This window comes from Aulonocara stuartgranti, assembly GCF_965226115.1.
Source record: "Aulonocara stuartgranti genome assembly, chromosome: 12".
Classification (NCBI taxonomy): Eukaryota; Metazoa; Chordata; class Actinopteri; order Cichliformes; family Cichlidae; genus Aulonocara; species Aulonocara stuartgranti.
Window position 1 is genome coordinate 9,461,377 of NC_138948.1, and position 22,135 is coordinate 9,483,511.

The 22,135-nt window shown below is 39.8% G+C and overlaps 2 protein-coding genes across 10 annotated transcripts; one reads left to right on the plus strand and one right to left on the minus strand.

Annotated features, from left to right (window-relative positions):
* Window positions 1-458: 458 nt before the first annotated feature.
* On the minus strand, window positions 459-15,787 carry LOC309719011 (zinc finger protein 462-like). 2 transcript variants are annotated; one of them, XM_082554738.1, is made up of 11 exons: window positions 15,638-15,787; window positions 15,248-15,312; window positions 10,229-15,162; window positions 9,861-10,126; window positions 9,164-9,282; window positions 8,678-8,806; window positions 8,294-8,537; window positions 7,650-7,792; window positions 7,324-7,547; window positions 3,693-4,920; window positions 459-1,717 (listed from the first exon to the last, which is right to left on the minus strand). In XM_082554738.1, exons 2-11 carry the CDS (start codon window positions 15,255-15,257, stop codon window positions 1,575-1,577), a joined length of 7,440 nt encoding a protein of 2,479 aa, XP_082410864.1. In that variant the 5' UTR covers window positions 15,258-15,312; window positions 15,638-15,787; the 3' UTR covers window positions 459-1,574. The 2 variants fall into 2 exon arrangements, with proteins under 2 accessions (XP_082410864.1, XP_082410865.1); XM_082554739.1 differs by having other exon boundaries at window positions 15,675-15,785.
* Window positions 15,154-22,126, plus strand: LOC309719014 (4-hydroxybenzoate polyprenyltransferase, mitochondrial-like). 8 transcript variants are annotated; one of them, XM_082554745.1, is made up of 10 exons: window positions 16,141-16,236; window positions 16,318-16,382; window positions 16,865-16,998; window positions 18,258-18,589; window positions 19,350-19,516; window positions 19,701-19,822; window positions 20,070-20,155; window positions 20,260-20,393; window positions 21,127-21,315; window positions 21,427-22,126. In XM_082554745.1, exons 4-10 carry the CDS (start codon window positions 18,286-18,288, stop codon window positions 21,541-21,543), a joined length of 1,119 nt encoding a protein of 372 aa, XP_082410871.1. In that variant the 5' UTR covers window positions 16,141-16,236; window positions 16,318-16,382; window positions 16,865-16,998; window positions 18,258-18,285; the 3' UTR covers window positions 21,544-22,126. The 8 variants fall into 8 exon arrangements, with proteins under 8 accessions (XP_082410875.1, XP_082410871.1, XP_082410872.1 ...); XM_082554749.1 differs by lacking the exons at window positions 16,141-16,236; window positions 16,318-16,382 and adding an exon at window positions 15,154-15,201; XM_082554746.1 differs by having other exon boundaries at window positions 16,318-16,998.
* The last annotated feature ends 9 nt before the right edge of the window (window positions 22,127-22,135 follow it).

Sequence of the window (22,135 nt, forward strand, 5' to 3'; positions counted from 1 at the left end):
TGATCCCCAAACACACCTCCCATGCAGTGAAAGAATATTGGGATAGAAAAAACACACACACAACTGAACCCAGTCAGTCATGGATTTTCCTTCCCAGAGCCCGGAACTTAATATTACTGAAGCAGTGTGGGATTATATTGACAGAGAACAAAACCAAAGTCAACAAACATCCAAAGAATTACAAGAGAAGCACTCAAGGGAACAAGGCTAGGTTAAGAGAGTTCAGTTTGTGTTGATGAAAAAAGGTGGCCATACCAAGTATTGAATTTCAGGCTCATCAGAAATGTCCAATCAGACTTTTTTCTCAGTATACTGTATTTCTATTTTCACATTTTTATAATTTGCTACACCCATTTCCTAGATCCACATCAAAATTTAAAAAAAAAAAAATAGGGGTGGGTAAGCCATTTGCACAGTATTATTTAGCTAATGCGCACATTGCTCTTTACATCAAGACATTTGAGATCAAACATTTATTGTTGTAACCAGATTATATTTTCTTAATGCACTATTTGATTTTTGCTACAGGGCAACACTTTTAATACAAAGCATCCATGTTTTATAATACAAGGATATGAACACACGTGGTCTCATAACACATTAACTTTTTAAACTTGAACTGTGTTTCAGTCTTCTGTAAATGTCCCTGATTAGTTCTTGGTCCAGCCTGCGTCCGTTTTTTGCTGTTGTTCAAGAAATTGAAAAAAAATGGACCATTTATTAATCATTTATGACCTATTGTGCACAAGTCTGTATCTTCAGATGTACTGCCTTTTCTGACACCAGTGACATCTACTGTAATGGTAAAATTAACTAAAAATGTTTAAATTCACCACTTTCATAGAAGGCGCCACTCTAAGCTAGGAGGAAAATAAATATCAGGTGCTGCAAACACACTTTAAATTCAAAACAAATTGAAGTATTAAAAAAAATAAAATAAAAAAAATAAAAATTGTTAACATGGAATACCAAACTAAATACTGATATTTTACTGTCAACTATTTTCCTTTTCAGTACAAAATACACAATAAAAGTGTGTTGAAATACCAAACAACACCTGAAGGCAGCATTTAATGAACTTTCTGTTATGGAAGTTGGTTCAGTTTGTGGCATTTAACTCTATGTAAACGTTTTCATGTAAAATTAGTTCACAGTGTAGAGGTTTCTGCAGATTTTACAGTAATAACTTCTCGTAAATAATACCTCCCTGCACAAACTACAGGAATAAAAATGAACTCTTGATGACAGTTGATCACGGCCATTATCCATTAGTGTTTAAAAAAAAATACAAAAAAAATTCTAAAGATTTTAAATACAGTGTGTCACACATAATACATTCACCATATTGGTTCAAAGTTTTATTTACTGAATCACATCTATGTTTAACAGCTTTACCATAAAAGCATTTTATAGGAAGAAGTTTAAAAATGCACAAAAAAGGAAACGTAAATATGTAAACGTACAGTTAGATAAGATATGAGAATAACAAAATCTAAAATGCGTAACTCAACACAACACTGGAAGGAACTTTCCATAAAATGGAAACCCAAATAAAAAAAACGTGGAAAAGACTGTTAGATTCCATGCCGCATGACGTGACGCTTCAGTTCAGAGCTGTTCACCAAATTTCTTCCACAGAACTCACAAGTAAATCGTTTCTGCTCTGTAACTGAGGAGCACAGGACTTCAGCAGGTTCTTTTGTTGTTGTTGTTGTATCTGAGGGAGGGGACAAAACAAAACAAATCAACAACGTAATTATCCCATACCGAAGATTCCTCAAAATCTATTTATGTTCACAACCCAATACTTACCTACAGTTAGTTATCACAAAAAAGTAGATAAAAGCTCAGAAAAAGAGTAAAAAATTACCATTAGAACTTAAGAAAAACCCGAGAAGTTCTCATATTTTTTTGCTTGAACGACTAAATAAACAATGATCACACACATAGATCATCTCCTTTTGAATCACTTTTTATCATCAGATTTGTCTGTAATCACACACAGTCCTGTTTTTTTTCATTTAATTTTTCAAATTAATATTAGGAATGCACTAAGATACAGTCATGTGAAAAAGAAAGTACACCCTGTTTCAACTCTAAGGATTTACATATCAGCACATAATAAGAAAATATAACAACACTGTATATATGTAATACACTATATGTATTACTAATATTACATTTATTTAACAGAAACTCAGCCAAAATGCAGAAGCAGTGTGTGAAAAAGTAAGTACACCTTATATTCAGTATCTTCTAGAACCATTCTTAACAGCATTCATCGTCTGTATGACTTTATCAGTCTTTACAACATTGCTTCAGTTCAGTTTGAGGTTTTCAGGCATTCATTTAAGCACAGCCAGTCCTGTGGATTGGAAACGAGCCTAAATCATCGCCCCTCCACCACCCTGCTTGACAGGTGCTGCAAGGTGCTTGTGCTGTTATCCTGTTTGGTTTTCTCCAAATGTGATGCTTTGCAGTATTGCTAGACATCGCTATTTAACCCTTTAGAGCATAGGTGTCAAACTCTGGCCCGCGGGCCAAATTTGGCCCACAGCCTAATTACATTTGGGCCACGAAGCCATACCAAATGACTATCAAAGATGGCCTACTGGTATTATACAGCTAATATATATATTGTTTAGTATTAAGCTTTGTTTGTTCCATATTCAGTTTTTCAGCAAAACGTGTTTGAGTCCATAAGAAAAGATTCATTCTTATATCACAATACACAATATTGTGTATTGTGTATTTTGTTGTACAGTTATTTTATTTTCAACTTTAATTTATATATTTATCTTTATCTTATTCTTCCCAGTTAAATTTACCCTTCATTCTAATTTGTGTTGTACAGTTATTTCATTTTTAACCTTAATTTATATTTTATTCCTTCCTAGTTAAATTTACCCTTTTTAATTTTTCATATTTATTTCCTATCTTATTCATAGCCTTTTCCTTTTTTGTTCTCTTTAGGTCACGAGCAGTTGTCCAAGCATTTCACTACATATCGTACTGTGTATGACTGTGTACGTGACAAATAAAATTTGAATTTGAATTTGATTTGATCTGGAGGAATAAATATATTTCAATAAATATTAACGTTAGCCCGCGACTTTGTTCCAGTTTTGAATTTTGGCCCACTGTGTATCTGAGCTTGACACCCCTGCTTTAGAGTCTCAGATGTAGCTCTTCTACATATATTTCTTTGGTTTGTCTGAGCATCTTCGCCTTGTGCATTGTTTTATCACACATGTGAATCAGATCAATGAACTGCCAGACAATTTGTTTTCATAGAGGTCACCATACTTGCTGATGATTGTAGCATCTGGCTGTTACTTACCTTCTTACATCCTATAGACACAGCAAAGATGGCTTTTTTAGTTTTTCCACACTGCTTCTGCATTTTGGCTCATTTTTTGTTAAATTATTAATGACATAATAGTTCATCTTTAATTGTACTTATCTAAAGTCCTGACACATAAAACCTTACAATTCAAAGAGGGAGCACTTTTATTTTCATAACTCTATCATTGATGTTGCCCAATATCTGCATTTACCATCTCTTTTTCTGTACTTTAAACAAGTGTTAAAGTGTACTTAAGAGTGTACTTTTAAGTGTACTTAAAATATGTGTTTTGCTTACAAAAATGCACAAAAACTAATATTTTAATTCACTCATAATTTCTTTTTACCTTCAGGCTCTTGCAGACAATCATCATCCTTCATCCCGTTGTGGTCACCAGGCGCCTGATCTTGGTGTCGTTCCTCGTCTTCTGTGAGCATCTCAGATTCTTGGTTCTGCTTCTGCTCGAAAGGACCGTTCTCTTCTTCCTCCTTGAAGCATTCAGGAGAGTGCACTTCCTTCTTCAGACATTCTTTCTCAAGTACTGGTATTTCTGTGCAAGGTTTAGGTTCCTGTTCACTGCTTTGCTGAGTGTGCACTTCTTCCCGCTTTAATTTTGTAAACGAGACACCTAAAATATCGCCGGTGATCATCTTAAGTCGTGCACAAGTGGGCGGGAGGGTTAACATATGTCTTTCAATTTTTAAACTCTCCTTTGTCCTCGTGTTATTTACATGTGCAATATTTAGCTTTGTTAAGGCTGAATTTGCCTCTATACCAACTTGACTCTTTGGATTCTGGAACAAAGGGAAGTTGCTCTCTTCAGCTAATGGGATATCACTTGCATCACTTGCCTCAGTGCCCTTCTCCATCTTGACCGTTTTACCCTCATCTGCCTTGTTATGCATCTTGCTGTCATCATTGGCCAACTGTAAGATATGACGCAGTATGTCATCTTCTACCTTTGCCTCAATGTTCAGTGTTTTATGCTCAAGTGCTTTAAAGTCTTGCTTTTGAGCTGGTGTTTCTTCATCCACTTTGAAATCATTTTCTGTCTCCATTTGTTGTTTGTCTCCAGATTCTGTGAATTCGGGTTGGGCTTGGTTTTCATATGTCTGCCTCTCTTCCTCTGGATTGCCGTAATCCTCACATGGGGTATCTGTAATTTTCACTTCTCTTACACTTTGTTCCACATTTCCTGTCTCCTGTTCTCTTGCAGTCTCTAGCAGCACAAGCTCCGCTTGTTTTTGCAGCTCTTGTTGGACAGTAGAGTTTGGTTTTGCATTTTCACGTTGAATGCCTGATTCGGAAGTCTGGCCAGGACTTTCTCCGTTGGTTTCCTGGCATTCCCTGATCTGGAGTGCACTTTTCTCTGTGGTATAGTTTTCTTCCAGGTTCTCAGCTTGTGGAACCTCATCACAGTCTGCAAAAAGGTCCTCCATTTCTACATCTTCTCTGTCCTCATCGAGCTGGTCCATGTTAGACAACTGTTCCTCTTTTGTTACTGGCACATTACCAATGCTTGCCTCCAGCTGATCAAGGCTCACCTGACCCACGAGTTCATGATTCCTCACGACCTGCATAGACAGAATCAAGGTCCAAATTATGATACACTTTTCCATCACATTATATTGGGGTGAGGGTGGGGCCCTGATGATGTAGAAGCCTCAAAAACTCATTTATCCAATATAATACACTTGGAGTTATGGGGTTGAGATAAGACTCCCAGTCCTATAGTTTATGGGAAGCCAGACATGACATGGTAAACACTTTCGTGGTGAGTTTATGGGCTTAGTCCCTGATTTTGGAGGCATACTGAATAAAAAAAATGGTAAATGGCCTGCATTTGTATAGCTCTTTTCTAGTCCCTAAGGACTCCAAAGCGCTTTACATATCCAGTCATCCACCCATTCACACACACATTCACACACTGGTGATGGCAAGCTACATTGTAGCCACAGCCACCCTGGGGCGCACTGACAGAGGTGCCCCAGGGTGGTAAAACATTATTACAACTATTTTGCAAATCATGTTTAAATTGCTTAAAAATGTTGGATTATCTTTTGTCTGCTTACTGCATAGAGATAGCAGTTTCACAGTCAGTCCCTCTCCTTCTCACCACATCTTATTCTTTGAAACTAAGATGGTTGTGGTGAAAATGCTAATCTTGGGGTATCAAAACACAATTTCAGAAACCAACGGATAATGTCACAGTAGTTGTCCATGTCCATCTTTGACATTACCTATGGTTTAATCCCCGTAAATGTAGCACTTTTCAATAGCCAAGGAATTGGGGTAGGATATGCACTGCATCACTCCATTAGGTGCAACCTTAATCAATCTAAGGAGCTTGCAAAGAAAAGCGTCTGGACTTCTTTGAGTTGCTTGAAGACGTTTCACCTCTCATCCGAGAAGCTTCTTCAGTTCTAAGGGTCAAATGGTGGAGAGTCCCAGATTTAAACCCAGTGGGAGTTTCCCCCCACAGAGGGACAAAGGACCCCCTGATGATCCTCTACCTAATCATATGAGCCAAGGTGTAAAAGCGGGTGTGGGTCACAATCAGCCAGGGTTTCGGGTGAGCTCATTGTGAAGCCTGGCCCCACCCTATCATGTGATTTCCTGAGGTCAGATGGCCCAGGATGTGAGTGGGCGTTAAGGCATCTGGGAAGGGATCTCAAAACTGGATTATAGATGGCAGAGAGTTGGTGTCATAAACCACCGCCTCTGTTCAAAGATGCTCGCTCACAGTGGACGTAAATGGCTTCTTTCACTCCTCTTTCAAACCATCTGTATTCTCTGTCCAAAATGTGAACGTTGGCATCCTCGAAAGAGTGACCTTTGTCCTTTAGATGCAGATGAACTGCTGAGTCTTGTACAGTGGAGGTGGCTCTTCTATGTTGTGTTATGCGCTTGTGAAGTGGCTGTTTGGTCTCGCCGATGTAGAGGTCTGGGCATTCCTCGCTGCACTGTACAGCATACATCACGTTGTTAAGTTTGTGTTTAGGAGTTTTGTCTTTCGGGTGAACCAGTTTCTGTCTGAGTGTGTTGCTGGGTCTGAAGTACACTGGGATGTCGTGCTTGGAGAGAACCTTGAGTTTCTCTGATACACCGGCTACATAGGTGATGACAATGTTGTTGCGTCTGTCTTTCTTATCCTCCCTCGCTGGTGTCTGATCTTCTTTTCTGTGCATCTTTGCTGACTTTATAGGATTCCACTTCTAGGATATAAGGATTCCACTTCTTGTCTTTTGATTTTGACCCAGGTGCCATCTACATATCTGTACCAATGGCTGGGTACTCTCCCTTTAAAAGAGCCAAGAGCCTTTCTTTCCACTTCCTCCATGTAAAGGTTGGCTCTTCAAGCAACTCAAAGAAGTCCAGACGCTTTTCTTTCCAAGCTCCTTAGACTACAATGACCTGGATGACTGAGAACCTTCACAGACACAACCTTAATCAATATTAAACCGATTTGTGGCAAAGTTTTTGAACTACAAAAACATTCAGACTAAAGGAATCAAATGGCCCAGTGCCAATGTCTCCGTAGCGAATGTGATATGTGAATAAAACCATTCTTTTGCAAAAGTAAGTCCACTGTCTATATGTAGCTTGTGAAAGTGATGCAGTGCTACTAAACAAGATACATGGTTGACATTTAAAAATGTCATTCTGATGAATTCTTTATGTTCATTTTTATATCTATTCATATTTTTAGGATGTATGCTCCCACTCTCTTTCGTTGGCTACTCCCTTCAAATATCAGACATGTTGACGTCTGACATCTAATTGCTGCTTACGTTTTTTATAGGCTTAAATAACTTCATTCTTCATTCAACTTCATATTCTCTTGATTTTCTAAATCTTCATGGTTATGACAGCAGTGTGTAGAACAAGAGCACCGTCAGCCCATCAGTTAAAGAAACAACGTTTTTTGACCCAAAGGAATTCCAAGGATGCACAGAAGGCTTTAGAGAAATCCTGACCTGATGCTTATCGCTCAGGTGTGCCTCCAAATCACTCAGCCGGGTGCAGTCGAAATAGCACAGCCGACACTTGTAGGGTTTGATGTCATCGTGCCTCATCATGTGCAAATGCAGGTTTTCTGGGCTGCCACTGGTGAAAGTACATTTGTGACAGCGAAAGATGATGCCTTGAAGGTAACGTGACAGTTTGGGGCGACGAACCTCTATTGGCACTACACGTTCCTCTGTAAAGAAAAAAAAAGGAAAAAAGGGAATGCTTATGTGACAGCGTCAGGTATCGGAAAGCAGAACACGTTCCTACAAATCCTGCAAATGCTCCAACATACCACGATGCAAGACAATGTGATCAATCATGTTGTTCTTGTTCTTAGTTTGGTACAGACAGAAAGGGCAGCAGAGGTCCTTCTGATGAGTAGGCTTTGACTGGCAGGTAGAGTGACCCGTCTCCATGTGCATTTCCAGAGTTTTCCTAATGACAACAGGAGAAATCAGTGATAACATTGCAAATCTGTCAGTGTTTGGTGACAACTCGTGTTGAGTAATGAGTAGAAATGACAAATTCAAGATGTCTGTCAAGTCAAATACCTCATAACACTCATCCAAGTTATTTCCATACATCTAAAATAATTGACAACAATGTCTAAATTTGAATAAAAGAAGCTTCTTCTTCAAAAAGGGTTCAAACAGCAGATAGCGCGGCATGTTTGATTTAGCACACTTTTATGCCAGGTTCTCTTCCCGATGCCACCCCAAAGGGATTTGTGTCTCCTGCTTGAGGCAAACCAGGAATGCATTATGTCACCTGACTATAGAAACTAGTCAGATCCTGCACATCTGTGATGATGCAGAATTAAAAGTATTAATTACAATTTGCAGATTTTTAGTAACACACTAAATTTTATTAAAGAAAAAAAAAAAAGGCCAAAAATCTTTTGTACACAGCAAAATACAAACTCTTACAGCACCTTACCTTAAACCTGTGAAAAAGTTGCAGTCTTTACATCTGAGGATTTTCTTTCCATGCCGATTTAGGTAGTGCCGCCGGATACTAGACAGGTGTCCAGTGCTGAAATTGCAGAACTCACAGTGAAGCACGCTGTTCTCAGGTAATTTTGAAAGTTGCACGTTCACTTTAGATTTGATGCTGCTCTGTGCCATCATGGTGTAGTGGTTTAACTGGCGCCGCACATCTGGGGGCTCCAAGTACAGAGATCCTGTCAAAGTTTCAAGGACCCACAGTCTGTTAGTACTGCTACAAAACCAAAAACTGTTTGTTTTATGAAAACCAAGACCAAGTTTAAAAAACAAACAAACAAACGCACACACACACAAAAAAACATGAGATATGACTTGCCTTTAATCAGTTCAGGTCGCTCATCAATTTCAGGCAAGCTGTTCATTTTCTCTGATGAATTAGAGGACTCCTTAAACCTCTCTTCACTCTCATCTTTGTCTTCAGTCTCAGCTGCAGCCATGATGAGATCTAAGTATTCAGCAAAAGAATAACCAAATGAAAAAGGAAAGACATAAACGCAGACATAAAGCCACACGAAATCTCTCAAACCCCTTCTTGTGAAAGATGTGGCTGTCTTTAAAACTAAGCCAAAACCATCCCAGTCTGAACAGTTAAAGTCAGCTTCTAATATAAAATGCACCTGTGACAACTCATATTAACTTGACCAAATCCAGCATACAGAAAACTTATGCTAATAATCTACAACAAAAGACTAATTTTAAAAATTCTGGTGATTTTGAAATCAATGTTCGCAGATCAAAGTCAATGCATTTGACACTTAATGCTCATAAGATACCACTGGTGATCTTACAAATGAGTTCTTACCATTATGCTTTTTCATAAAATGACTCCTCCAGAGGCCAAAGACTGTTGTCCGATAGGTACAGCAACTACACAGAAAAGGTCTCAGAGTTCCAGATTTGTGGATGAGATATTTGCTAATGCTGGTGAGGTAAAAAGAAAAAAAAAAGGTTCACAATCATTCAACTCTCACAAAAAATACAGCTTGGGGTGTTTGGGACTTGCTTTAACGAACAAAGCAATCAAAATTCAATTTCAACAAGCCTGCGAAAGATACATTAGTCAAACAGAGAGTAGATGAAGTAACTCCTAAAATCTGTAAAGGAGGTATAATTTCTTGACTTTGGTTCTCTTGTCAGAAAGCCATTGTTTCGATTTATGAGGAAACGGTCTTCTTGTGCAGTTTAAAGTTATACAGGAGTGGATAGAGGTGGAATTGAGGAAAGCGGGAAAGGGGAGTCTAACTTTTTATTTAACCAGGAAGTGAAAATGTTGAGATAAAGAAGCTTTTCTGCAAAGGTTTTCCAATACCCAGATAGGCACTGTACTTTTTCAGACTAAACAAGACCAACTGCTAAAATTTCCATTTGGCTATGTTACTTTTTAAGTGAGCCCACAAAAAAAAAAAAGCGTGGCAAAATGGGGTGACTGCTTTAATAGCATTATTAATACGTTTTTTTTAGTTTAGTTTTTAACAATAAAAAAAGCCCAAAGTTCTTACTTGTGTTTTAATCCAGATGTGGAGCTATTGTCCAATTTCTTGATGGCTGCCAGGGCTGCGTGGCTGTGCTCATGTGAATGCAAGCCTTTCAATGACATAAACATCCGGCCGCACTGTCTACACGTGTGTTTGTCTCCATTCGATTCTAGTTCTGGCTGCTGTACATCAGAGAGTTCTGATGTAGCGGCGCTCTGTACTGGTGTCCCGTTCCAACGATTAACCTCGTTCACAGTTTCCAATGTGGTCGTTTCATCTTGCCTGCAGGGCTGGAAAAAAAAAAAAAAAAAAAAAAAATCACAGCAATGGTCAAATAACATGAGTAGATCAGAAGACAAAGAGCGTAGACAGGAATTACAGCGTCAACTTACCTCGCTGGATTCTTGCTCTAGTGTTGTGCTAATAAGCGACTCCTTTCTCTGCGCAGCCTTGGCCTTCTCTAGCATCCTTGCTCTGTGGCGATCCATGTGATAACACAACTTTCTAATCCCATTTAATTGTGTGTTGCAGTGGTCACATTTGTAAACCCCTGTGGTTTTCTTTTTCGTCGATCCTAGTGACAACACAGTAAAGTCCAATTTCCACTCTGAGCGGTGAAAAGTACTATAGTGGTCAATGAGCAGCTGCGACGACTTGAATGTTAATTCTGGACATTTCAAACATTTAACCTTTGTGCTGTTGCCTGATTTAAGTATGTTGCTGGGAAAGTTCCATTTACGCTTATTATATTTCTCAAGAAGTTTGTAAATACTGACTGCATCCAATTTGTGAGTATTTTTGTAGTGGCACTGGAGGTATTTTCGATACAGTCCTTTATAGGTGCACATCTGGCACTTGTACAACTGTTTGTTGCTGCGGAGGCCGGACAGCAAAGTTGATGGGGATGCCTCAGGAGTTTCCGTTTGTGGAGCCTGTCTACTTTCCGCAATGCTTACTTCTCTCGAAGTTTTGTTTTTCACAGAGGCATCCTCCCATGCTGAGCCCTGAGATGTGTGAACCGGCTGGCTTTCAGTGTCTGTGTGCTCATACACTTCTGTGTCATGATGAACCCTCTTACAGTGAGCATTGAGTTTTGTCAGTGATCCATGGATTTGTGAACATTTTTTACACAAGTACCCTCTTTCATTAGAACCTTTTCCTAAAGTACAATTGACCATGTTTGATACAAAGACTTCACCTGTCTCAAGTTCATCTGCCCGGACTACAATTGCTGGATGCTTCATTTGACAGTGAGTGAGGGTCCCGTGGTAGCTAGCATTCACATATGGACAGTTTGGACACTTGTAGATCAAGAGGCTTTCTTCTGCTGTTATGCTAGACTTCAATGTCTCAGAGGCTTTTTCTTGTTGCTGAGTTGATGGGTCTTCAAACGGCGATGGCGCTGTCTTCTTGAGAGGCTGTTTGTATATGGGCACGTAGTATTTTAAATAAGCCTCCTTTCCATGCGTCACTGCATAGTGGCCTCCAAGATGCTTTTTCCTGAAGTAAACTTTAGAACACAGCACACATTTGTATACGCAGTCCTTTGAAATAGTATGCTTGTGGTTAGCAAGCAAATGGCGACCAAGAGCAAGTTTGGTGGTGCATGTGTAAGAACAGTGCTGGCAGTTGATCACGGCATAGATTTTCTTGCTTAAAACTGAAGTCTTTGATACAGATCCATGTGTACTGTAGGCTTTAGATAGAAGTATTTTACTTTTAACTAATGGCTTAGGAGCAGGTTTGGCCGTGCTTTGTGCTGTGCTTGCACCAGTCTTCTTGTGGTCTCGCTCGCAGTGTTTGTTCAGTTTCTCCAGCGTTGCGCAGATTTGGGGACAGGTTTTACACATGTGCCCACAAAGTTTCAAAGTCTCACCAGGAGGACTGCTTTTCCGGGTTTCGTCCAAATTTTCAACATACACCATATCCACATGGAGACTATCGGCCCTGGATGGGAGGTTGGGATGCTTCATCTGGCAGTGAGTGAGAACACCCTGATAAACGGTATTGACGTAGGTACAATACGGACACTTAAAGACATGCAGACGTTTTTGGAGCTGCTTTTTTGGTTTTTGTTCTTGTTCAAATTTTTTGATTACAACTTCCGGGTGTTTCATTCCACAGTGAATATGGAGACCGTGTTTGCTATTAAAATTTGCAGAGCAGTAAAGGCACTTGAACACTGTGGAGGACGCCTTTGCTTCATCCTGTGATTTACCAAACTGGTAGGAGTCAAATGAGCCAGGTCTGTCACTTTGGTCTTGCACCCGCCAGCTTGCGTTTGTTTTCTTGGAAAGTTTTGCACTCAAAGGATGAACCATTCGGTAATGGTGTGCCAGATCTGACAAAGAGTTAGATTTAAAAGAGCATCTTTTGCAAGACAAACCAGCTTTATTTTGTCCGGATCTTTGGGATAGCAATCTGTTTTCAGTGCCACTGCCTCCACTCTGCTCTAGATCAGGCTTCTTCTTTTTACAATGGACCATTCCAGGACCAGCATATAACCGAGAACTTACATACTCAACGCAGGGGACACGTCCTAGGTGGCGTTCCTGGTAGTGCTCATATAATGCTGCAGCTTTTTCATGTCTGAAAACACAGAATTCACAATAATAGCCGCGCTCTAATGATCCTTGTCTAAAATAATATCTTAAAATATCTGTGACTGTACGCTTTACTTTGTGAATTTTCCTTAAATGCGTCTTCAGAGCATATATCACGTCAGTTTTGTATGCGCATGAGTAACAGTTCAGGGACCTCTTTGTGTGTGGGGTTGTCACTGAGGGTGTTGCTGAAATGACCAAAGATTTTGAATGCTTCTTTGTTTTTTTCTTTTTCATTTTCATCTTGAGGATTTCCTGAGCAGCTTCTTCATTTTGAGCGGATGTTAGAAGAGATTTCTGTGCCTGATCGTGGATCTTAGATGTATGCAGAAGGATTTCTGAAGGCTTCGCCTTAAATCCATGATGTGTTTTGCTGTAATGGCGCATTACCTGATCCAAAGTACTATGCCTGTAGTTACAAAAGTGGCAAAAAAAAGCTTTTTCTTCGCCTTCATTTATTATAGGAAGAGGTAGATGGGAAGAAGAGGAATCCTTTGCATTTGCTTTCCTGATTTCATCATGGATTAAAGCTGTATATTCAAGAACACACTTAGTGCTGGAATTACACTTTCGATGAACCTTGGCCTGATGGTTAATTACTCCTTTTACAGACGGATTTCCGAAGTTGCATTTGTGGCAATAAAACAAGTTTTCTGGACATGCGTAGGACTTGTTCTGTCTCTCTCCTGTTTCTGAGGCATCTGCTGTGTAATCCTCCTTATACAGATCTTCTTTTTCCCTACACATCTTCACTTGTTTACTAGTATTAAATTGGGAAGATGAAGGACTTTTTGACATCTTAGATTCACTCTGACGTTTCTGCATCTCAGCACTATACCATAGGACATCATCAGTACCTATTGGTGCATCCATAGAATGTTTTGCATTGTGATGACCAAGGATACTCTTAACCTTGGTACTTGTGTAACTGCAGAACTGGCAGTAAAATGTTTCATTTGGTAAACTGGATGAGGAAATGTCCAGTCCAGTAGTAATTTCATTACTGGATTTTGTTGGAAACTTCGAAGATTCCCCTTTCGTGGTTTGGGAAGATTCTGAACGATTCTTACAGGCTTCTGGTGTGGTCTCTGAATGATCTACTACAATCACAGAATCTGAACACTTCTCAGATGTCATCTCTGATGCTGCATGTGATGTGGGACAAGCTGACTGTTTGATTTTATCTAATGTGATTACTTCATCTGGGTGGCTTTTTTGGTAGTGAACATGCATAGCAACAACTGACCTGTGACTAAACATGCATTTCTGGCATTTATACAAGGCCATGTCTGCTCTTTTAGAAGAAGAATTTTGGGATGTGTGGGCACGCTCAGTAGAAATTCCATCTGATTTTTCTAAACTCAGCTGAGACGATTCCTTTTGGGATTCAGACATTGAATATCTGCAGAACAATAAGGAATTCTCCACTTCATATGTTGCATGCTTTGCCTTGTAATGTTCTTTCAAAGACTTCAATAGATTGGTAGTAAATTTACAAAGAAAGCATTTGAAAACCAAACTGAGGCCACATGATTTCATGGCAAATACATCTGGGGCATCTGGATGATTTTCCAAGTAGTGCCTCTTGAGGTCAGCTGTGCTTAAAAACTCAACTGGACACTCCAAGCAACGAAAGGTGGCACTGTGATCACTTGCGTCCTGAATGTAGACAGAATTGTATCTGATATAAGGGTGGTCACTTTGATAATGGGCAGAAATTCGCCTGATGCCCACGTCACTGTAGTCACAATGTTTACAAGAATACACTTTTGCCACGTCTGCCTCGTCTTCATCTTCGCTGACTTCAAATGAAAACTCGTTGCTGCTGGATGACTGCTGTCTTTCATTTTCTTTTTCCGTGAGCATCTCTTCGTTATCCAACTTGGCTTTTTTGACAGGATGACTTTTTAAACTTTTACCACTGGATCTCTTCACAGCACTGTCAGGAACAGTTTCTTTTCTGAATTGTTCCGGAGTTTTAGATGGTGTCAAATCAGTAGTCAAGTCAGTGTGCAAAAAATGGTACGACTTACTTCCGGTGATATCTATCACAGACTTTGCTGTGACTTTGAACACACCACTACTGTTTGGACAGGAGCTTGAAGGAGATTCCTGCAAAATGATAGTTCCTTTGGTTCCATCAGCTAATTTTTCAGCAGTCATTGCATTTGATTCAGATGACACTGAGAAGTACTTTGTAATGGTTTGCAATGGCCTCTTGTAGGTTTTCAGGTCCTTTAACGTGCATTTCCCTTCTGAGGTAGAAATATCTGAAAGAACTGATGGATCTTCCGATGTTCCTGCAGCTTCATTGTTCTGGTTTGCTGAAATGACACTTAAAGTGCTGTCGAGGTTTTCTGAAATGATGACACCTCCTGACACGTTAGGATTTTCTGAAGTTTTGTGACACAGTTCCTCGTGTTCACTTAAACCATCCCAACTACAAGCTTTAAAATCACACCTCTGGCATTTAAAATTATCTCCTGAACTGCTGCTGCTGTTCTCTGTGTTGGCTTTGTCAGTCCCAGGGCATAAACCAGCCTCTCTGAGAGAAATTTCTGTATTGAGGCCATGCACCTTGTTGAGGTGTTCAAAAAGGTACACCTTCGATTTGAAGACCAGCACACAGTGACTACAATGGAAAGCCTTAACTTGGGATTCTTCAGTGACTGCTTGGCTGATGACTTGCTTGATGTGGCCAGAGGTGGAGCACTCCACTGTATCTGAGGGGGCAGGCAACAGACCAGTATAGATCAGCATAGGTCAGTATCTATTCACAAAGACGTTGCATACCTCTGTGATACATACCGTTTTCCATCTTGCATGCCTCTTTTAACCCACAGCCTTACACATTAAGTGACACACCTAGACAACTGAAAAAACAGATTATTATTTTTCTCAAGGCACAGAAGCAGCACAACATAATCCGACACTACTTCGTTATCCGTTATTAAGTTATACACACAAGTGAATACTTAAAAAAGAGAGCGAGAGAGCGAGATTGTACGCTTTGCTAATATTATCTTTAAATATGGCAGCACAAAGAACTCAACACCTCTATTTAACTTTCAGTGTAGCATATTCAACAGGAAGGAGACGTAAAACGAGTCAACCGAATAAACAGATCCTACCTATTTTAACAAAATGCCGAAATGTGCAACTCGCTAAAGTGCGCGATGCACGCAAGGTTTTACTCACGCATGCACACAAAAACAGGACAAGGCTTAGGAGGCACCGTTTTGAACCGCTGCTGGAAGTCGCATGAACACGGAACACGTTTCCGCCATTTTTCCCGCGAGTGTGACTCTCCCTGGCCTGTGCTTCCGCCACCGCAACAAAACATCTTCACTTCCGTAGAATTCACCAACCCTTCAAAATAAAACTACCTGAAAACTACCTCCGCTGTGTAATTAATTAAAATATCAGTTATAATGTTTTTTTCTAGCAGTTACACGAGATTCGATATAACGACAGGATATTTTGGTTTAATACGAACTAGGATTTCTTAATTGTATTTTTTTTAATTTTATCAATTTGATTTAAAAAAATGTGTGTTTGTTAATATTCACGAAAACGTATGGAGTTTTTTGTTGTTGTTGTTTTTTTTACTTCCACGCTTAGTTCATTGTGAAATCTGGGGAAACAGTAACCGGAAGTGCGTAGATTTCATGCCTTAACGCCAAGCCCCCCTTTTAAAAGTCTTTTCTGTGTTTGTGATGGTGTTGTTTTCTGTTTCTATGGCCGGCGATATAGGTATTATAATGTCCAATGAAGGGTATTAACAAATCCTCCATACTGTAAGTGTTATATAGCACCGCATATTTAAATAAATGGGCGCTATTGTTATTAAAAACTTATAACAGAAATCCTTTTTTCAGGCTCGGTTTCTATCGCAGGCAGTTGGCCACGTGCTTGCAGTGACGATGCTTGCTGAGCTGCACAGGTCACAAAGAAAGCAAGAAAAGCTTTGTTTTACCAATATCACCTTGGTATCCCAGAGAAATTTTATACTGATGTTGCAGACTTTTGCAGAGGGTCTGGCTTTTACAACAAGATGAAAGCTAAAACATTCTAGGAAAAAAAATAAAGGATCTAGATTTGTGTCATATATCACGTCTTCACAGCATTTTTTGCTCAATATGTTTCAAATTCACTCTTTATATGTTCATGATGCGCAAATCCTTTCGAGGCAGATATCCTGCTTTAAGCAGGAGGCCGTTTGTGTAAAAAAGGAACGACCATCTCTCAAACGAGAAGGGGCTTAAGAGTTTATCTTTCACGATCTTATAATGCGGTGAATGCAGCCATTCCTCATCTCACAATGAATAGTACTCATACTAAAAAAGTACAAAATGAAAGCATGTTTCTCATTATCAACTGCACCACTTAACCAGCCACACTGCTCTGTTTCTATTCTCATTGTAGTCTTTGGGGCGATCGTGGCTCAAGAGTTGGGAGTTCGCCTTGTAATCGGAAGGTTGCCGACATACATCGCCGCTTTACGTCAACTCCGAAGCCCTTTGGAACAGGGCCCTGTGCAGCACTGTTCAGCAAGAGCAGTGAGGTTTCAGTTGTAAAGCTGCTTACACTTGTCACATGTTTTTTGCATATGCAATAATGTTGCATATTCCACAGCCCTACCCTGTCTTGACAAGTAAATTTAAGAATCTGTTTAGAACTTATTTATTTTATTTCTCACTTTGAATTTTTTTTTATTGAAACTAAGCTTCTGGCTGATTGGTGTTATTTTAGTCATTATGCAGCCGTATTGTTTGTAAAGTTGGTGAAGCCTGCAGTCGGCTGAAACTGAAGAAGTCACATAGATAAGTGATAAAATGTTTCTACTAAACGCTGGGTCCAGATGAACAGAAATAAATTTCTAGGATCCGATCAGTTTACACTGACTACTACTCCATGGTTGTTTTGTATGTTAACAAGAACAAAATAAGTGAAGTAGACTTACAGGGCTTGTTCAAAGAGGTTTTCCAACATATGGTTTTAACCAAAAAAGCATGGGTGCTTTTTCCTTAATAAGTGCAAAAAAAGAAAGAAACAGGCAATTGTTAAGAACGCCTTAGGTGAAGCAGTGTTAGATAAACTAACAAAACACTGCTATTAAAAAAACTATTGGCATATAAAAGCTTCCATTAAGCTGAATATTATTTATATTATTGCATACATATGGTTGACAGAAAGTGACCTCTGTAGCTATTTCCCATTGAGGATTGCAAAAGAAACCACAAAAACGAATAAAACCAACTTACTGATTGTTTGTACATGTGCAGAGGAGGCAAAGTGGATATACTGGATAAAGAATGCTGAATATGGAGCTGCCATAATAAAAAATAAAAACTAGTTAGTGTGAGACCTGGTTTTTATTTAACCAGTAAGGAAATTGTGATGCACACTCCACACCAGTTGGAGGCGCTGGTCCTCCAACTTGTCTGTCAGCCTCAAAGAAGAGACGACCAATGACGACCCAGCAGGGAAGTATTGATGTGGTTGTCATCTGTCCAGTGTTTGGTCTTTTTAAAATCGGTATATTCTCTATTGTAACCTTCATTGTAAGCTTGCTTTGGCGTTATATCACACTAGAGTTAGCAAGTGTGTTGGTAGCATTCATTATATTTTCAGTGATAGCTTAGCCTTGTTACTGTAACACCAGCTTGTCTCATGTAGGTGTGTGCAGTGTCTTACCTAAACAGCTAAAACAGTCAGGTTGTTTCAGCCAAAAGTTTCACACATCTCTGTTTCTGTTGTACCAAATGTATTTGTTTAACCTTCGTTTGCATGTGTCTTTCTGCTTCTGTGTGTGCAGGGGTGATCTTTATGAGTGCAGAGACACCATGTTCACAGCCAAGCTAGCTTTGAGCACTCTGAAAAGGATCCACCATGGAGCTTGTTATCGATGTCTTTCTACCTGCTTCATCCAGAAGGAAGGGATACAGGCTGGAGATGGGCCCCCCTCAGACTCCCGTGTGTGGAAGAGAAAGCCTAAGAACCAATCTGCAGTCTGGTCATCAATAAGACTTCTTGAAACACAGCAAAACGGGAGAAGACGGTTCAGTTTATCAGCTGCTACTATAGTAAATTCAGCACCAGTACACGTCCAACCGTACCTCCGGCTGATGAGGCTGGACAAACCTATAGGTTTGTACTTATATGAACATCACATTGTTGGGTTGTCGTGTCTTCATTCGCTCACCCCAACCAGTCGCGACAGATAGCCGTCCCTCCCTGTTAAAAGGGAGTTTTTCCTTCCTACTGTGACAAAGCAAGCTCATGTACTCAGGTTTAACTTCAGCAGGTCATTATGACCATGTCTACATGCTTAAACACATTCATTTTCTGCTATGCAATGACTTTTATCTGTGTCAGTTTAAAAAAAAAAATTGATATCTAGAATATTGCAGAATTTTGACTTTATTCCAAACATGCACTCTTTAAGCCCAGAACAATTTTTAGCAGCATTTTCACCATGTTAACAAAACAGAACAAAACAAGAAGCTATATAACATTAATACAGTCTTCAGAAAACAAATGGCTAAAATAAGCACGTCATCTTTGACCTTGTAGAGCTATTAACTGGCACTAACAGGGAAGCATCTTTGTAAGCATGTAGCCCTAACTCATGATGTAGATAATAATTGTTAAAATTGTTCTTTGAAAGAATCCTACCAAACTGTAAAACTCTTATGTAATTACTGTGTAAGACAATGAGTCTAAAATATCTTGCCCCTGCATTTTTTCAGTGTCACTGCACAGATGCATCTAAAACCAAACCACATTTAAAATGCCACCAGATTAATGTAGCTATTGGCTGCGCATTCATCTCTTTGTGGGCTTTGTTTCTGTTCTTATCTTACTTCCTTGTTTAATTCCCTTGAAATTCATTGCCTTTTAATCGTAGGGACATGGTTGCTGTACCTCCCCTGTACATGGAGCATTGCTCTGGCTGCTAACCCTGGATGCTTCCCAGATCTGGGCATGCTCACACTGTTTGGTACAGGTGCTCTTCTCATGAGAGGGGCCGGCTGCACCATCAATGACATGTGGGACAAAGACTTCGACAAAAAAGTAAATGAGATTTTCTTACAGCTGACTCCAAACAAAGAACAGGACATGTTTTTGCAATAAAGTAAATTAAACTTCCATTTCTAAGCAGACGTTAGTCTTACCTGTGTCACTGTCACTCCCCTGCTCAAAGTGTTTATTTATTTTTCAGCTCTGATAAATTGAAAGTGTTTGTGTTTTTGCGCAGGTGTCCCGCACAGCCTCTCGACCAATCGCATCAGGAGAGATTTCTCGAATGCAGGCGCTGGTCTTCCTGGGAGGGCAGCTCTCGCTTGCACTTGGGGTTCTTTTGTGTCTCAACTATTACAGGTACTCAGAATCAATTTTATGTATGAACGTTAATGACATTTTATTAGGAAAATATAAATAGAAGAATAGGAACAGGTATATAGGTTAGATTAAATCCTCCGAGTCATGAGAAAAAAAAATTAGTGCAACAGTTGAACTGGATCACAATATTACTACAGTGTGTTAATTTTCATAGTGTAACTAAAAGTGATTATTTATCCAGTTATTTTGCAGTCTTTCCCTCACATTGTTCAAAATGCTCTCACAGTATAGCTCTGGGTGCTGCTTCTTTATCTCTTGTTATCACCTACCCACTGATGAAGAGGTTCACTTACTGGCCACAGTTTGTGTTGGGTATGTGCTGTGTAAAGTTATCTTGTAGTGTTCTTTGTCTAGAGTTAATATTTTACAGATTATCAGAACTATAGCTGTTCTCTTGTTCTCTTCTCTCACTTTAGGACTCACTTTCAACTGGGGCGCTCTGCTCGGCTGGTCCGCTATTAAAGGCTCTTGTGATTGGTCCGTGTGTCTCCCGCTATACTTCTCAGGAGTGATGTGGACGCTGGTATATGACACAATATACGCACATCAGGTAAAGTAGTGGGCCTGAGAGATCGCACCACTTCGTTCCTATTAAACACAATTCTTTCCTTAAACCAAAGGCTGAGTGCAGTAAATGTAAAAGAACGCTCTCATACACCAACACTACCCTGAACCAATGATACCTGGCAACATGCTTTTTTTAATGCCAAATTCTGACACTGCCATTTAAGTGTTGCAGCAGAAATCATGACCAAGGTCATCAGCGCCAGACCAGGAAAGCAGTTTTTCCAGTCACCTGTTGTCCAATTTAGCTTGCAAATGATAGCTTCAATTTCCTGACAGGAGCCCCCAATGTGCTTTTCTGCTGCTGTAGCCCATCGTGTTGTGCGTTGAGAGATGCTTTTTAGCAGATGTTCTTCTGAGTGGTTATTTGAGTTAACCTTGCCTTCCTATCAGCTTCCTTTCTGTCCATTCTCCTCTAACCTCAGACATCAATAAGGGATTTTTGCCCAGGTGAACTGGTATACATAATAAAGTGACTGTTGAGAACCTGTAAATTTAAGAAGAAAGGAACCGAGAAACTGAAACTAATTTAAAAACAGTTTAAACTGTGAGTACATGGTAGCTGTTCCTTTATATTTAAGAAATGCAGTTTAAGGGATTGCAGTTTACTGTGTTTACTGATGTTTTTCTTTGAGGTGAACATGAGATTAATGTGTCCCGTGTTACAGTAGGGACCTTGATTGACTATGACCTCGTGTTGTTTTGTCTTTCATAAATAGGATAAGGAGGATGACATCAAAGTAGGAGTCAAATCTACTGCACTGAGGTTCCAGGAGCAAACCAAACCCTGGCTGAGTGGCTTCGTTGTGGCCATGATGTCTGGACTGGTATTAGCTGGGGTCAATGCTGAACAGACTCTCCCTTACTATGCTGTACTCACCGGTGTAGCAATGCACCTGACAAACCAGGTGAGGATCATGGTCAACTTTAATACAACATTTAAATGAGAAACATGCACAGATTCATGTGTTTTAAGATTAGGTTTTCCATTGAAGTATATTTATTTTCTTCTCTCGTAGATTTACACATTAGACATCAACAAACCAGAAGACTGCTGGAAAAAGTTTGTTTCAAACAGAAACCTTGGACTCTTGTTGTTTTTAGGTATTGTTGTTGGGAATTTGTGGAAAGAATAAAGACAGACTCTGAAGAAATGAACAAGCCTTCATATAATTAGAGACGATGTTTTATTACATTTGTGTGTTTTGTTTTTTATGAGAAGCACTCTTTTAACAACTTATGTATTTTCAAAAATGCCAGCAAATCTAAATTGAAATTGCTGCAATAACTTTGACCACCAGGGAGCAGTATGATTCCTCCTACCTGATGAATGTACTGTACGCCAGTGGCCTCATTACTTTGTTTTGGTCCATAAAACACATAAATATCTGGGTCTTTGCGCGACATCCTTCATAAGTCACTGGTTGACATTGGTGCTCTTTGTTTTTATTCTGGCCAGGCAGCATTTACCCACTTTACCTGTGTTTATGGGGCGATCGTGGCTCAAGAGTTGGGCGTTCGCCTTGTAATCGGAAGGTTGCCGGTTCGAGCCCCGGCTTGGACAGTCTCGGTCGTTGTGTCCTTGGGCAAGACACTTCACCCGTTGCCTACTGGTGGTGGTCAGAGGGCCCGGTGGCGCCAGTGTCCGGCAGCCTCGCCTCTGTCAGTGCGCCCCAGGGTGGCTGTGGCTACAATGTAGCTTGCCATCACCAGTGTGTGAATGTGTGT

Coding starts and splice junctions, on each gene's coding strand:
- LOC309719011 (XM_082554738.1), bottom strand. Junction 9,283..9,860: donor ACATCTGGATTAAAACACAA/GTAAGAACTTTG, acceptor TTACCTCACCAG/CATTAGCAAATATCTCATCC. Junction 1,718..3,692: donor TTGTCTGCAAGAGCCTGAAG/GTAAAAAGAAAT, acceptor CCCCTCCCTCAG/ATACAACAACAACAACAAAA.
- LOC309719014 (XM_082554749.1), top strand. CDS start 18,286: ATGTTCACAGCCAAGCTAGCTTTGAGCACTCTGAAAAGGATCCACCAT. Junction 18,590..19,349: donor GAGGCTGGACAAACCTATAG/GTTTGTACTTAT, acceptor TTTTAATCGTAG/GGACATGGTTGCTGTACCTC. Junction 20,394..21,126: donor ACACAATATACGCACATCAG/GTAAAGTAGTGG, acceptor TTTCATAAATAG/GATAAGGAGGATGACATCAA.